General features: G+C 31.0%; 2 protein-coding genes across 4 annotated transcripts in view; one reads left to right on the top strand and one right to left on the bottom strand.

Annotated features, from left to right (window-relative positions):
* The window catches only part of LOC148617290 (core-binding factor subunit beta-like), a 34186-nt gene extending 24027 nt beyond the window's left edge, over positions 1–10159 (bottom strand). Inside the window, exons 1-4 of one of the 3 annotated variants that reach the window (XM_088584889.1) lie at positions 9965–10159; positions 9767–9853; positions 7218–7337; positions 441–557 (exon numbers count right to left, since the gene is read on the bottom strand). In XM_088584889.1, the coding sequence (XP_088441015.1) occupies positions 441–557; positions 7218–7337; positions 9767–9853; positions 9965–10126 (486 nt within the window). In that variant the 5' untranslated portion in view covers positions 10127–10159. The remainder of the gene's footprint in view (positions 1–440; positions 558–7217; positions 7338–9766; positions 9854–9964) is intronic. The other 2 variants (XM_088584890.1, XM_088584891.1) reach the window with 2 other exon arrangements.
* Positions 10160–13843: 3684 nt separating this feature from the next.
* The window catches only part of LOC148617289 (phagosome assembly factor 1-like), a 38552-nt gene continuing 34889 nt past the window's right edge, over positions 13844–17506 (top strand). The window contains exon 1 of the mRNA XM_088584888.1: positions 13844–14039. Within this exon, the coding sequence (XP_088441014.1) occupies positions 13976–14039 (64 nt within the window). The 5' untranslated portion in view covers positions 13844–13975. The remainder of the gene's footprint in view (positions 14040–17506) is intronic.

Genomic DNA, 17506 nt, shown 5'->3' with positions numbered 1-17506 from the left:
CAAAGAATGAACGGGTAACAAAATACAAGGTGAAATCTACCATGAATCAGTACTGCTCTGAGAAAAACCAAAAGCTAATCAACTTTAATGAAAAGGATATGTTAACCATCTTTGCAAAACCCACATTTTTCTATCACAAAAAAGAAAATAAATAAATATTAGATTGTTTTTTTTCTTTTTTTTTGCAAAAGTATTAAACAAGGTTTCATAAAAGCAAAAATATACCTTTACAAGATTTCTTTATGAAAATTGTATTCTTGCAAACTAAACCGAAATCCCTTTGGACTTGAGAATTGGTTCAGTTAAACAAGGTTATAAATACATTTAAATTGATACAAGGGGACTTTAAAAGTGTCTGGTTAAGACAGGTTACTGGTTTATTCAGGGTTCAGTTTACACTGGTTTCACTGTAATTATAACTTTTCAGAGCAAATATTTACCTCGGCTCTTTCTGAGTCAAACTCTAAACATCCAACCCCGTCTAATCTGTTTAAATCTATAGAGCCTCTGAATACTACACATACACCATTCATGATGAACTGTGACTTTAGATGGACCTGAAAATAGAGCAAAAATTGGTATTAATAAAGGGTTAAAATTCATGAGGTCAAAAGTTACTAGTAATGGCATTCAAAGGATAAAGATTAAACATTAAAGTCTTTAACCTGACTGATTTAGTTGTAGGAACCTGACTTTTCATTGATTATAGAAAATGTGAAAATAAAGACCTTCCATTAAAGGTAAAGGAGTTCCTTTTTGAGAAAGTGAGTAATAAACTAGCAACCCAAGAGGAATATGTACATTTTTCTTCAAATATGAAACATTGGAAATTGCAGACTGGGAGACACTGTAAAGAAATTTAATTTTCGCAGTATCTGTCAAGTGAACATATTTGTGGTTATCAATATTTGCAGTTTCCAAAAAATGATTAGCGTTATAAAGTGTTAAAATCAATTTCATGTGTACTATTTTACACTGTTTTCTGTCCATCGTGAAAATAGCGAAAATAAGTACACTGGGGAAATTAGTATGTTTACCGTAAGTCTACAAACACTTTTTACAAAGAAATTACATTTATTCTAAAATAAGAAACACATCCTGTTTCAGAAAGGACACCCGTCAAATGTATTGGAAACTACTGATAGTTCAAATATTTTCATTGTAAAAATATTGAATGTTTTGATGTTTTCTATCAGCAAGTTTTTGCAAACACAGTAGAAACGAATACATGTATGAGTAAAAAAAAAAAACAACCCCACCCCCCTTTTTCTACACAGTTTATTGCTTAAAAAAGTTTCTTTCACATGTTTCTAATATTGCATGCTAAAAATAACTGTAAGGATCCTCCAAATTTAATTAAAAGCAGTAATGATGCATAATAAGTAATTAGATACTTGTATACCACAAATTACTAACTGCACCAGAATCAAGGTTCCAAATTCACATGGTATGCCATTCACAACTTCCCAAATATTCTCTCTGCTATGCCAAAAATCATCCGTTATTATAACTCACACTTCCTACTCAATATTTATTTTGCTATTACTGTTGTTGAAAATGACTACATTGTAGTTAGATTTGGCAACAATCAATAAACGTGTCATCAGAAATGCAGATAAAACCATTTTATGAAGATTATTTCTGGCAAGTCTCCACATTTAATTACTGACCACCCACACAAAATACAAAATAAATATAGATACCTGCATTGTTGTGATGTAACAGACGAAGTGTGTCATAAACTCTCTGATGTCACAATGCAAGAATGCAGTGATGCAAATATGTGCATTACATCACAGAAATATGCATAGTATATCCATAGAAATTTTAGTGATAATGGCTAGGGTTTGAAAACTACCGAACTATTGTTTGCATGTACAATTCAATTTTTAAGCCTTGCTATTGATCCATTGCTGCAGCTGGGAAAAGAGTATTATAAAAAGTGTCATCTGCTTTTTACTCTACTAGCAGTTGAAATAAACCATTAAAAATCTGGAGAAAGCAGATTGCAAATTTAGAAACTTATTTATAACTTACACAGAAGTGCAACTCAAATTTAACTTAACAAGCGTAAAACTTCATATTCCATTCAAATTGTTCATAAAAAATACATAGGTATCAAAAGAATTATCACACATTGTAAATAAAAAAATTAGATTTGTTCACGGTAGAATTGGGGTTGAAGTTTAACATCTTATTTTACCATCTGAAGCAGTAAAAAACTGATCCAGCCTTTAATCACCCCTTAAGGTGTAGTTACTGATACCAATTATGGAGATTTTTTTTTCTATAATAATGCTAATCAAGAGTGCATGTCCTCTAAAAAATTGTGACAAATTGAGGTATTTGCATGTATTCAATAACAGCATCTGTAACAGCTATTTAAAAATAATTACCATATTCAAATGAACCAACGAAACCTATACACGATTAAAAGTTTCTGTAAAAAATCCCCCATTAATCTCACATCAGTGCTTAGTGACTGTTGAATCATTCCTTTTCTGATTTACTTGAAATTCGTTTACAAAAAACGCAAACTTGGAAAAGAAACTGCATTTTTGTATCTCATAAAAGGGGGGTTGTGGACCTCAAATATAATAAAATACCCCTCTTTCAAAAATGAACTCTTTCGGTAAACAACCTTCAATAAAACTTGGATATAAATTATTCAGACAGACAGATCGGTCTTAAATGGTTAATACACATTCATATAATGTGTGATATAGGAGTGAAAAATAAAGCCTCAGGCAAAAGTATAAAACACTCATTTCGTAGTCAAAACTACTGTAAATTTTTCAAACAAACTAAGTGACACCTTAAACAGGTCAATGGATCTAAACACATTGTAATATCAAATGCATTAAGTAATATCATTATGAAAGCATCTGCTGTTAACTTTTACTTTTCTTGCATGACGGTAATCTCAGTATAAATATCATGTTTACAATCACATATAGAAAGAAATTATTAAAATGGAATATCAATATGTGCAAGTTAATTATGGGTTCGTAGCTAAACACAATGAATAAAGATTACATATGTTACGAAAAACAACTTAGACTGCACTGGGAGCCACTTTCAGGCCAAGCAAAAAAATGTTTCCGTCCCTATTGAAATGAAGTTTTTTTTCACCTGATTGCTTCTTTTCAGAGTCCTTTTCATAAATGAAATTAAAAAAGAATATTCTAAGACAAAAAGTGACCAAAAATATGCTATCCACTGACGTTTTCATTTAAAGTCTTAAAATTAAGTACTTTGCTTATTACCACTGTTTTTTGAAGCAAAGGTCAATCTTGACTAAGAAAGGTTCAAAACAATTTATTTACACTTCAACTTCTCCATTGACTTAATTGCTAAATGTTTTTTTTCTAAACCAGAGCCAGTTATATGTTTTGAAAAGTGCAAGAAACATATCTTTTTATGGTTACTGCCTCAGAAAGATAAGAATCAGAGAGCACTTGCTAAAGAACTATGCACTGAATCAATTGACCATCCTATGCTATAATGACTAATTCCCAAATCTTTGAGGCTTAATAACACTAAATGTGTTACAAATGTTTTAATAGCTTTTACATTCCTTGTTTATGAGTGCTTTTTCATAAAGTGTTTTTTGTTTAACTTAATGACATGCACCCATTTGAACTTGTATAGGTGTTTAATACAGATGAAATCAACAGTCTATAAATCATACATTTATGTAAATCAATTATTTTCAAAATATTTTACATCACGACACAATAATATGATTTTTTTATCTTTTCAATTTTCTTCAACACAAAAACATATTTTTACTAATTTACCCATCTGTATTAAAGTGAGATTTAAAGCTCTTTAATACATGTATTCTCTCGATAGGCCTTAAAAATCAATACTAAAATTTGGACTTGGAATGTGTTCAATACATGTTGCTATAAATAGTGGCTTATGTTATCAATTCACAAAAATCTGACAAAACTGACCTGGGACAAAGAAAATTCAAGTAAATGTATATTTACATAGGTAACTGAAGTGAAGCCAAATGATTTGAGTGGGTGGGGGTTTTCCAATATTTTGGTAGGTAAATGGGTCACTGGCCAGGTGACTCATGGATGAGTTATCAAGGGTTATATCACTGACCAACCCTACCTTCAGACAAAAGAACTATGTTGTGCCAAATTGTTTAAATAGCTTGACTTCTATCAATTTCTTAATGAATGCAATTACATAATCAATAATTGATACAACCCACTGAATTTCTGTTCCATATTTCAAAGGTGTACATTTTATATTTATGATACCTTTAACAGGTGAAATAAAATATTCTTTTGAATGATCTCCTACTTTGAGGGAGTTTAGATAATAATATGGACACCCACTAACATCAACTTAATCACTGCAAATACACTACCCTAGAAAAATGCAGATCATAATCAAACCCATTTCTGATTATGTTTGTAAATCTTGCTGGATTTGTCTCCCCTTTTATGGACAATCCCACATCATAACAATTTGACTTCGGGGAAGGCAAAAGATTAAATTAACTTGGGAGATTTAAATTTTGAAATGTTAATTAATTGAAAAAATACTATTGATATAAGAAATTTCAAAGTTATTTCTTTTAATCTTACTTAAAAATTATTCTTATGGTAAATAAGCCATACACTCTTTAATATAAACCTTAAACTTCTGGATCAGCACAAAAAATCAACCATTAGGAAAAGAACAAAAGAAAATATCCCTATTCATGATCAAAAGAAATCAAAGCATAGATTTAAAAAATAAAAATGAAATAAAACAACAATTCAATACACAATCCTACAACATGTAATATTTATGGAGATCATTATCATATTCTCAATAATGCCATGACTTCTTTATAAACACCTACTATTTCAAAAATATTTACAAATAAAAAGGATTTTCCAATAACAAACAACATAAAATCATAATCTGAAAACAAGGAACTGGGAAAGGTGTTATTTTCTACCTTACTGTGCATTAGTGTATTACATACGTAATGTATTTGCATTAACTGTCAACAAATATATGTAATTGCTGTCGTTTTTACCTGCCTAAGGCTAAAATCTGACAAACGAAGATAAAACTGTTCAAAACACATATCTACGTTTACACATTTGTACATAAAGTGAGTAATTGCCTTATGATCAGGCAATACATGTTGAAAAACGTCTTCCAAAAGAAACAAGCTTTGATACATAATCACGTCAATTACAATATGTTATCCCTATTCAATATTTGCCCTATAAAGCAATGCACCTAGTAATGATACTGAATAAACCTATAATGTAATCATCTAGAGTATGTTCTATGGTTAAAATTGTCTTGCGGTTTGGCGTAATTCCATAAGCTGCGGTAGTATTGATCGTTTTTTCAATATCGTTGTAGAACCATGGAAGGTAATTATGATGCTCTCATCATCAACAACGATATTACGTAGTAACGATACTTATGTTGTGATGTCATCACAGAGAGGAAGGAAAAGAGTCAAGAAAGGCACTCAGTAAACATGCTGTCACACACTGTCATTTACACAATTCTGAATGATGACAATGACTACATATATTTTTAATTAAAAGGAAATAAATCACAAGATGGAAACACCAATCTCTTGTTAAATATTTTTGAAAAGCAATGTCTGCTTCAGGAAGTGTCTGCACATATACTGATATATATTATAGATTGTAGTTGTTTATAATGACTGGTATGCATTAACGAAATTCTCTCTTGTCCTTTAGAATGATTTACTCATTTAACAAAGATGCCAGTAACATTTGGAACCTCTCGTCATCTTCCTGAATACTTAAGATGAAATCCTTGAAAATCACTAAATGCTGTAGAAGAGGGGATAACATAATTGTCAGTCAACCATCCCCCTCCTTTGAACCCGACATGTCTGTTTGACTAAACTTAAAACTTTAGATCAGTTGTAACTTTTTTGTAATAGGGACTTATTACCAAAGTTAAGACTTTCAATCAAATGGACCTCTGAATCCTAATTTTACAAATTCAAGGATCAACCACAGGTGGAATTTTTACACACACCCCAAAAAAAAAACAAAACAAAAAAACAAAAAAAACTATATAATGATGAATATATTCCTTAAAAGCTGAGGACCATGAATGAAGAAATTTTAAAATGTGAATTTCATTTGAAACATAAAACAATGTGTGTCATAATTAAAAGAGGATAATGTAGAAATAAGTCATACAAGATTTACATGGAAGGGATACTTTGTAATAAACAGAATAAATAAAAGTTGCAAAGAATATTTTTTTTCTGCACAAACTTGTAAAGAGCAGGAATGTCTACATCAACGAAAAGCAAAAGAAACAAATACCCACTTTATATTGTTCTTGTTATAATTACTTATACCAAGAAATTTTGTTTAAACATGCTTTAACATGGGACACTTAGGATATCCTGTAAAATCCCTCTTGATAGCTTGTATGTATATCAAATTGTTATGAAATTATTCAGCCCCTGTTTCAATATGTTGTTTCCTTGTTAGCTATGTAAAGAAACAATACTATATTGTTGTCTTTAGAGATCATATACAAGACTCATAAATATATTACATTTATTGATACCTTTTTTGTAATATTATAATTATGAATTTAAAATATGGCATATAAAGTTGTTCAGAAGAATGTCTTTTTCAAGGCTATTAGTTACAAAAACAATTAATTTTAGATTTTTAACATTTTTTTCTAGCTTTAAAAATATGTTTTGATGCATGTGGATTTTTTCAGTATTTCATTTTCAACTCCTCCATATTGTACTTATGAACAATCCTTTAAAATATTTATTCCTGAAACAAAAACTAAAGGTACATGCTGATTCATAAGAGTTTTGACAAAAATCTTAAAAAGATGATAAATGGTTTGAAATCCACATGTACAGAAACTTGACTTTGTAAACTAGTACATTTTAGAATGATGCACTTTGAGGAAAATCAGTCATCTTATCTAAGAACTATACACTTGTATCAAATATCCAAGATGAAAATGACATAACAGTCCTTAAATAAGGATTTCCACAACCCATCCCAAGTCAAATTTCATCACAACAATGCACATTCATATTATTCATACAAAAACATCTTCAGTTTGCAGAAATTTAGAATATCTTTCATGCAAAGCTGTGGTATAGTTCTACGATAATTTTCATAATAAAAAAATAATTCTTCAGTGCCACTTAAAAGTATGAAATTACTTACTTTACCAGGCTCCCTGTCAAAATCTACAAACTCTCTTGTTGTTATGTGGTCTTCCTCTCGTTCTGACCAACTATTCGATGAAAATAAAAGAGGTAAATTTGTTCCTGTAGCTACAAATGACTGAAAAATAAGAAATTTGTTTCTTTATTTGTAACAATAAACAAAGTAATGTTTTTTAGGGTTAAAGGTTAAAAGAAGAATAAAATATTTGAATAAACCTGATGATTTATCATTCATTCTATTCAAATCAACGTAAAAGGATGGGTAATTCAGAAACTTTTGAAAGGCCAAGAAACTTAAATGGTAGATTCTTATCCAACCATCACAAAAATATGAGGATTTTGTTTTTTATTTCTAATTTCTTACCAAATATTTGCTAGCCTAATTTTAGCCATTGGAAGTATAAATCCATGGCCACATCAGTTTCGGAGTAAAAACATTTTTTTAGCCACCATGAAATGAAAGATTTGTGCATTATAGTATCTCAATACAATGTACTAGAAACTGATGCACAAAATATCCTCATTTTGAAATTCCTGCCTCCATTTTATTATTTTTGTCAATTTTTAGGGGCGGGAGGGGATGAGAACCTACTAATTAATTTTACTTGGCATAACATGCATTAACAATAAACTGGAAAAAACTGAACTCAATTAATAAAAATAAAAAAAATAAAGACAATCAGAAAGACAGACAGAGATGGAGAGAAAGGGAAATATTTTTTCTTAGTATAATATTTAAAAATTGTATGCACAGTAACCTCATTTATTAACTGTTCAGTGCAAGAAAAAACATGAAATATTATTTTTGATCACTTTTCTTAAAGCAACATTTTTTTTTAATATATCCTTCCCTTTCAGAAAGGATAAACTTGATTGACTAAACTTACTGACCAAATACCAAAATAAACATGAAATTTCAACAACCACTCCGAAGTTTAATTTTTGGGATTTTTAATAAACATTATTAGACTTGAATTAAATATCATAATGAAATTATGAATACCTAATAAATACATTTAACTGTGCCATATATTTTCAACACAATAAGAAGGCTGGAAATTACAAAAATATTAATATCATAGGAAAACTATGAATAAATCAAAAGACAGAAACCTGGAGGTCTATTCTGGGATCCTGAAATCCCCTTCATCCCAAATGAAATAAGAAATCCAATTTTATAAGCAACACTTTCACAAACAAATTAATAAGTTGTTGTTTCGTAAACAAATGTACATTGGGCCCAACCGAAAAATTTCAAAGCAATGACCATGTTATATCATGAAAACAAAATTTTAGAAGTGGAGTTTGTGCCACAAGCTTGATGTATGTTTTCTTAAAATTGAAAAGTCAAGAAATATTTGGTTGAATTAACAGTCCTAAATTGAGTTTTGACAACACTGCGCGAAAAGGGTGCGCTCGACCTGTTTGTTATGGAGGCAGAATATTATATCTTTTCACGGCTAAATACATACTAGAAATTGGTCTTGTTTTGTGAATAACGTAAAGTATTGAGAAATGCAAGCACTCATCTTAATACAAGGGTCAGACCTCGTGGCTCGAGGCCAACCCATGGATACTATTTCTATGCATCCTGGGCTACTCAGAATTGAAAAATATGCTCTGCTGAACTTTGTGTACATCGATCTTTGGATCGAAAAAAACTGATATACATGTATATTCATAGAAATGGGTAAAAAAGTTGAAGGTTCCTACGTGCACCTTTAACATGGAAAAGCACGTGACAATATACACGAACGATATAGGAAACAGGATATACTTTCTACTTGATCAATTGTTGAAGATCTTTCCAAATTTATATGATTCAATATTTTTTTTCTAAATACGATGTACTTGCAGCTTTATCTTGTGAAAACACTAGCAATATAAAAACTAACAGCCTCGCCTTTTCTCTTATGAAATATTTTTCATATACATGTATATATATAGTTTTCAGCATGTGACTTCCTAGTAAGGTATACATTTGGAATACTAAAGTCTCTGGTATTTCATTCGCCCATCCTAATTCGTAGCAATCTTCAAATTGTAATTTTGAAATTTACTTTAGTTTCTAGTTTTGTACTTTTTTTTTGTTCATAAACTTTTACAAACATATATAGTTTTGTACTTTTTTTTGTTCATAAACTTTTACAAACATATATTGATCACGAAGTTTTATGCGTCTAAAGCAGGAAATAGTGAACACAATTTACTTCCCAACATTTTCTAGTACACTATTGAACACGCGTAAATGTTTGTGGTTTTGCGTAAATAAAGGGTTAAATCTGGGCTTCCCAAATTGCTATTTTTGTACTATACATATTATATCCCGGCCAAATATTGGTAATCAGTTCGGGCATTTGCTGAAAATGAAAACAAAAGATGACCTATATTATACACATTGGTGTCGTATTAAATGAATAAAGTCTGAATTAACTTATTGGGGGATTGTCCACTTTACATGAAAAAGAAAATTCATGCAATATTACTCACGAAAACATACTTAGTAATATAAGTTCACTAGGTTGAGAAAAAATATCTAAGACTTACTATGTCAGCATGCCCTTCTCGGCACTCTGTTTGAAATCGCAGTTGTCGTTCCTCTGAAGGTCGATCTCTAAATCCAGTGTATTTTACCTGAAATATAAGACATAATCCTAAAACATATTCCCTGTACGACACGGTACATTGAATGAACTTATATGAACTTCCACAGGTAAGACATAAGAAACACTATTAATTCCTAACCTCACACTCTCTGCTTAATTTTCTAAATAGTTCGTCGTTTTCGAATGAAGATCTTTGATCAGGCACAACTCTTGGCATAGTTCTAAAATTATTATTTCCAACTTCGCAACACAACGTGTTCGCTACAAATGAAAGCATGCTTTCTGAGGTCACTTCATTCATTACTACATCACAACAATATCCTCGGTGTGACGAAATACCGGAATATGATTTGATTGGTTGACGAAGAATAAGTCATGAATGTTCGGGATCACGGAGATCTCCGGGGACTACCTTATATGGCGATCCTCGACTTCGGGAATTCAATGTTTACGCTACGTAAGCGGAAATTATTTATTATGCTAATCAGACAATCAATATTTCATTATCATCTTCCTTATACGGAGAATTATATGAATTATTCATGAGGCCATTCCTTATATGGAATGACGTGGCCTAGATTTTCTACTACACATTTACAACTGGTCGCATGTAAACATAATTGCATTTCAATAAGAAAGGAAGCAATCGGTTTTAAAGAAATGTTTGTTTTCACGAAGTTGTTTGTTAAATGAGAGCCTCCATGTCTGTTCTTAATTACTGTAAATTAGCAGAAAAGGTTGAAAGCGTGATTTTTCATTGACAAACAACTCGTAACGCCCCTGAGATTTAAAATGCATGTCGCACCCGTCTTTTAATAAACAAAAGGGTTTTGTACAGGAGTCTGGACTTTGTTTTCAAGTATTTGTTTTGTATCATAACTTGAACTTAGACATTTCATGCTTACTCCTACACCAAGCACTAGTCGTGTATATTTTATTAATACTTTTAATTTTCATGATAAACAGTCTGATTTTAGGAAGGGACTGGCTTGATATTTAAAACTTAAAAATATTTAATACGCATTTATTATTTGGAAAAGGGGGATTGGAGTGATTTGATCTTAACGATTGTATTACAGTTAAAAGAAAATTAGTGAATTTTCCTTTATGAAAAGGATTCAAAACAAGGTTTGAGAAAACTATAGAATATTAAAGCTTCATTTGAAGCTTCCTCGACTTTCAGAGTAGCTATAGAGTACTTTTGTCAATTGTTTAATCGCAATTGTATAAATCATGGACCCTGATAAAGCTATACATTTTTTTCAGGGCCTGCGAAGAAGATTCACAGTATTGTGTTTTCCATGTTAATACATATCGCTGTTTTGCAATCTTTTATGATTGGCTTTTGAATTCATGTGTAAAATGCAATTATCATTATAGACAAAGTGAGAAAACATTTCCATATTCGGCACATATATATCTACAAATTTTTTTATTGTACTAATATTTATTTGCGGTAACTCACAACAAGGATTTACATATAGCAAATTTACTTCATTGCCTTCAACTCCTTGCTCATGCACAATCAGAATATTTTTGTGGGTCTGAATAGTTTAGTTCTCGAGTCTTAACTTTCAGGTTTGAACGCACAAGAAGAATTTTAGTTGTAGTTTTATTTACGATCAACTTCAATGTAGAATAAGAGAAGGACAAACCCGTAAAAGCACCTGTCATTATGACGGTTTTCTTTTCGCGAACTAACCTTCGAATTTTGCAAATGCGTATACATGGGAGATCAACCAATTCATTTAATTTTATTCACAAATATAAGCATTTACAGTTTTGTAGATTGTGTTTATTCGAGCAAGTCCTTGCGTTGGACTTAGTCATTTCCAACGATATAATTTCAATTTGCATGAAAATGTTTTCATTCATTTAGTCGATCATAATGTCAAGTACACGGGAGGCGACTCTTGCCGTGAAGACTTGACATTCTCGAAGTTTTGGTTTCGCTAAGTCATCTTCATAATTTTAATCAATATTTGAATTACGATTATGATCTACATATAGATGCAGTGGGAAGATGTTTAAGTTTCTCATGTAGTTATTAAAATTTTTGTATTATTATTTTTTTTAAATATTTTCGTTATAACTTTGCCGGTCATATGCGTAAGGAAAATTAGGAGTTATAGATTTCTTTAAAACAAACATATATATCTCATACACAGCAAGAAGCGAATCTATAGTTAACATCCAGTTATTTCAAACGCCAACTTTATAAAGGGTTTCTTATAAAAAAAAAAAAGAAAGATATCAATACGCATAGCTTCCAGTTAAAATCAATAGAACATAAAAGGGAATTATCGGTCGAAAATAAACAAACCAAAACCAAATTAAATGAAAGGAAATAGCATCATGTCATGCAATCACTTTGACAATTTGTGAAATATATTAATGTATCGCATTATTCCTTAATGTCTATAAAATAACCTAAGGAAAAATACCATTTTTCCTTCCTTTTTTCATTTGAAAAATTATTCTTTTTATTTAAAATACACGTAAAAACCCCGATATCACACCAGGTCATATAGATGTTTTCTCAGAGCCTCACGATGTGCATTAAATTTTCTCCTTACATACGTACATCTACTATATATGCTGTACATTTTTTGGTCGTTCCCTCCGCGGGACTCGAACTCGTACCGCTGTGACATCTATGGCAACACCGCCTGCACTAAAGCCCTAGACCACTAGTGTAGCGAATAGAGTCGTCACATTCTGAGACGTGGTATATATAAAGGGCTTCCAGAAATTTAAAAGGGGTTATGAGCTAAAGCGTAAATTTTGCACAAATTTTCTATATGAAAAAGGGTTTCAACCTCTTTCTGAATCCGTCTACTGTCTGGGTGATAATATATAGTTCGAGATTAAATAGATACAATTTTTTAATCATCACTTGGGAAGGGTGACACATTGAGTCATATTCGAGTAGGCAGAAAATACTTGTAATAGTATTGGATTATTTATCATAAAACAGTCGCAACATTATACATCACTCGTTAAGAAAATAAATTGATTTTTCCTTTTTTTTAATTTAAGGATTGACTACAAAAGTCCATTTCTTTATTTACGCTTCAAAGGAAATTTGATGATAAGATTTAAATAATAATGCAAATATAGCCAACATCATAAATTGAACCTTTTATGGAGGAGGTAGTCAGTTAAAAAAAAAACTACAACAGCATTTTTATCAAAGTATCGATAGAATTTTTATACAAGCGAGGATCAGCCTCTAATGTTACAAGTCAGCCAGTATTTAACCTGTTTATTTGTGAAATAACATTAACAATATCTTCGGTCGTAAATTATCATCAATATGCGTAAATTCAATAAAATCGTATGCATATTTTGCTGTTGCTGCAATTCATTGTGTAATATTGCAATCATAGCATACGAATATAAAAAATGTATTACGTTAGTGTTTCAATTGGCATTTTCCTCCTTTACATGGTCCATTTTCAAATTTCATTTTTACTATTTACTAGTTAATTTCTAACATTTGAGCAATAATTTACTAGTATATTACCTTTACCCCCTTTTTTTAATATAAAAAACAATTTAAATAAAAAAAGCAAAATCATCTACAGTCCACCAAATCGGGGCGTCCGTGCGAGACCCGACAGGGTAGTCAAGGACGTTAAAAAAAAAAACCTTAGTTAGTTAGTGTTTCAACTTCTAGCAAAGTCTAGGGCCAGATTTCATAAAAAAATCTCAAATTAATATTTTCTTCAAATCAAATTACTTAAATTTCGACCAATCATTGAAAATGAAAATTTGACCGAGAAAATTTCAATTTGGGATCCTTTATGAAACCGGGCCTTAGTTGCCTTGAATATCACGTTGTAGTAGGACCATTATGATAATAGTGAAGTCTAGAATAAATCCTAGACCATGCTTTCAAGTTTTACAATGTACTACATGAAAATAATAGAATTTGATGATGTTGAATAAGTTTTGAGTTTCCCGCTAAAAAGTACTTCCTCACGTATTGTACATGTGTACGCATGTTCTAAAAACCAAAACAACAAAGATGGCGATTTTATAATGACAACAAACAAGAAATGAGAGCTTAAAATGTTTAAATAACTCCTTAACATTACAGAATACGACCCCTTATTCATGCTTATTGAAAACCATTTTAAAAATTGCCATGCTCGATCTGGAAGTTGTCCCGGAAAGGTCACTTGGAAACGAGCAATGGGAATTTATTCTTGGTAAGTTTTCGATGGATAAACGGATTTTCATCAGACATCAAATTAATTTATAAAATTTTCTTTATGCGCAGCGGAGAAGGAACAAACACTTTATATCCAGTTAATCAAGATAGGGTGTTCAATTTTCTTCAACGTGTATTATGATAATTACTTTAATATTAATATTGATCGTCGTCCCCAACTGTATAGGTGAAGGTCGAAGTACACAAAAACAGCTGATCGCCAAACTACTCGTACTAAAATTATGATTCAAGCTTAGGTACCAATCTGTCTTTCATTGGACCTTTAATAATATAAATAATGTACCTTTTTGGTGTCCCATTGCTTAATATAAAGCTAGTAAGGCCCTATAAGAAATTGCATGAACCAATTAATTCCAATATAACATCAGAAACTACTGTACTACAAAATGAGAGGGTAGAAATCAGTTCATCCATACTCCAACCCACACTTTCTGAACATCATACTTGGAAGTCAGTAGATTTTTGCTCAAGTTTACCTCATATATAACTTATATGTACATGTAGTTGCTTCACCTTCAACCACAAAAAGGTGATTAAATAGACCCTGATGCCATTTTAGAAAAAAAAGAAAGGCTGGTTTTTAATAGTTGTCTTATGTCATGTTGTCCATGGTAGTGATAGAAACTTGCAGTATGATAATGTGTCAGGGTGGGATGGAATGTGAGGTACATGTACCACAACAAAGAACCAGTACAGCATGGGGAGTCGGTATTTCGGGTATCTCGAGCCTGAGCTCAACTTCCCCGAGCTGAAAATGATGATTGCAGATATCTTCTTTAAAATGGGGTGAATTTCTTGGATATTTTAAAGAAATGTCTATGAATATAATATAAATGTATTGAAATATTCAATTTAATGAGAAATAAATTTTGCTTTCAAGTATCAAGGAAAATGTGTTTCAAAATGGGTATTTTAGGTATCCTGTCTCGGGAAAGGGAGGTAATTGGTTGTAAAAACTTTCTAAATTAAAGAGTGCAAATTCTGATGATAAACAAATAAAAAAATTATAGTTTTGTCTCATTTAATATATATTTGTTAAAGATGTTCCTAGTATAAGAATAATGGATTTTTCACAGTGTCATATTTAAATTATTATTTCTATTTTTCTTTATCATATATTTAAACTTAACTTTCATTTTTTCGGTAATCATTATTATTATTATCTTATTCAGGGAGTGTATATTAGTGTAATATAAAGTCCCTGTCTAATGTTAAAATATTTTCAACAGAGCATCATGCGAGTCAGGATGTATTTTAATCCATTTATGTACAATTGCAACATGAAAGATTACACCACTTGAAAATACGGTTAACGAAAAAAAGTCATAATAAAGTCACTGAAACAAAAAATAAACTGAACAAAAGAAAAAAAAACAGATGTGGCCTTCCCCTATTTTCATACATGTTACAAGTAAGTAGATTATGAAAGTAAATGGGTCCCTTGCCAATTAATAAAAAACAGTTAATTTTTAAACTGTTTTGTTTTCAAATTTCATATTTCATGTAAAAAGTTTGTTTTTGTTTTTTTTTCATTTGGATATTTGTGAAAATAATTAGACTTTCAACTCTTCAAACAACAAAATACATGTATAGCAATATGATATAAAATTATATAAATTCAGTATTAAATATACATTTTTATCATTTATAGCAGATGTTTTCGGTAAAAACTTAACATACAATGTATTTATAAACTCAGACTTTATTTCCTGTGGACGTTTGTTACTTTGTGTGTATGATTCTAGTTACTTTGTGTTCTTTGTTGTGTATGTATGTTTTCCATGTCTGGTCTTTGTCCCTTGATTACATTCTTTTGATTACTGATATAACCTTGGTTCCCTTGATTACTCTTTAATTTAGTATCCAACAAAACTCAATGATCAGATATTGCACTCTTTAATTTAGGCAGTTTTTGGATCAAGTTACCTCCCTTTCCCGAGACGGAATGCCTAAAATACCCATTTTGAAACACACTCTCTTCAATACTTGAAAGCAAACGAAATATCTCATTATTTTTAATATTTCAATACATTTATATGGTACTCACAGTCATTAATTTATAAAAAATGTAAGAAATTCATCTCAATTTAAAAAAGATATTGGCAATAATCATTTTCAGCTCGGGGAAGTTGAGCTCGGACTCGGGATACCCGAAATTCCGACTCCCTACACATGTCCAACTAGTACAAACCAAGGTCTTTTGGATAGGTCTACCATTCTCATAGTGAATTGCATGAAATATCTGCCATTGGACATTAAACTGTAATCTGTCAAGCAATCTTAATCATACAGATAGGTTTTGCTAAAATCCAATCAAGATTTTACATAAAATTACTCTGAATAAATTATTATTTTTTGGGGGTTTAATATTTTATCAACACTAAATGTTCTACCAGTAACAAAGGGAATGAAGGGTAATAACAAAATTACAGAACTGATAAATTCTAGGCTATAGTCAAAAGGAAAGTCTGTATAACCACCAAGCATAGTTAGTATAGTTTGAATCTTTTTTATCCCAGCACTATTACATTTGTATTGATGATAAAAGAGATGTCTTCAATTTTAATATTATAAATTTTCTTTACCTGTGCAGCAATAGACTTTCATCTTTGGCATATTGCGTTTATATTTCACTATTGCTAGAGCAAGTACTAACTACTCTGAATTACTTGTACTTAAATATCTACATAACAGACTCCTGAATTAGGGGTATTAAGAAATATGTCTCAAAAGATCTTTTACTAAATCCTTTTTTCAGATATCAGTCCTTGGTTGAAAAATATTCAGTTTCTTCTAAAATAATAAGTAATAATTTTTTTTGTAAATTGTTCTTCATGTTGATTTGACCACTTATTTCCTGATTATGACGCAACACAGTGGCATGCAAATGCTATTTAATCACCACCGGTATATTCACACCCCAGTGGAAGAGGGAGGTTTAGAGTGCTGAAAAACCTAGATTCAACCCACCATTTCGTATGAAATGCTGGTACGAAGTCAGGATCATTGTGGTACCAGCTGCTTGGGTGGTTTCAAATCTGTTTTACCATATTTGTTTTCAGACTTGACTTAATTATGGATTGGATAAGTGTTCAGTAATTTTGTTATTACCCTTATTATATACTTTCTGATTGATAAAGAATGATGTAAATTTTCGTTCATTGGCTTCATACACCAATAATCCTCCACATGTGTAAATAAAAAAAGTCTGTATGACATATAACGAGAATAGGAATGGTGTGTTAGTCAAAGAGACAAAAAAAGCCTCAGGATGAAAATGTCAGCCTAATGCCTTCCATCGGTTTTCAGTGAGCGACAAGGAAATCCTCATACCATAGGGCAGACTGCAGCTGGCCCCAAAACATAATACACAGGTACAGTGAAAGAGTTGCCCTTATAAACTCAAGTTGCATAAAAAACGAACTAAAGGTGAAAACAAAACAA

This window comes from Perna viridis, chromosome 5 (assembly GCF_037379345.1).
Source record: "Perna viridis isolate PV_CMFRI_1.1 ecotype Kerala chromosome 5, ASM3737934v1, whole genome shotgun sequence".
In the NCBI taxonomy this organism is placed as follows: domain Eukaryota; kingdom Metazoa; phylum Mollusca; class Bivalvia; order Mytilida; family Mytilidae; genus Perna; species Perna viridis.
This window is presented reverse-complemented; position numbering and strand designations above follow the sequence as displayed.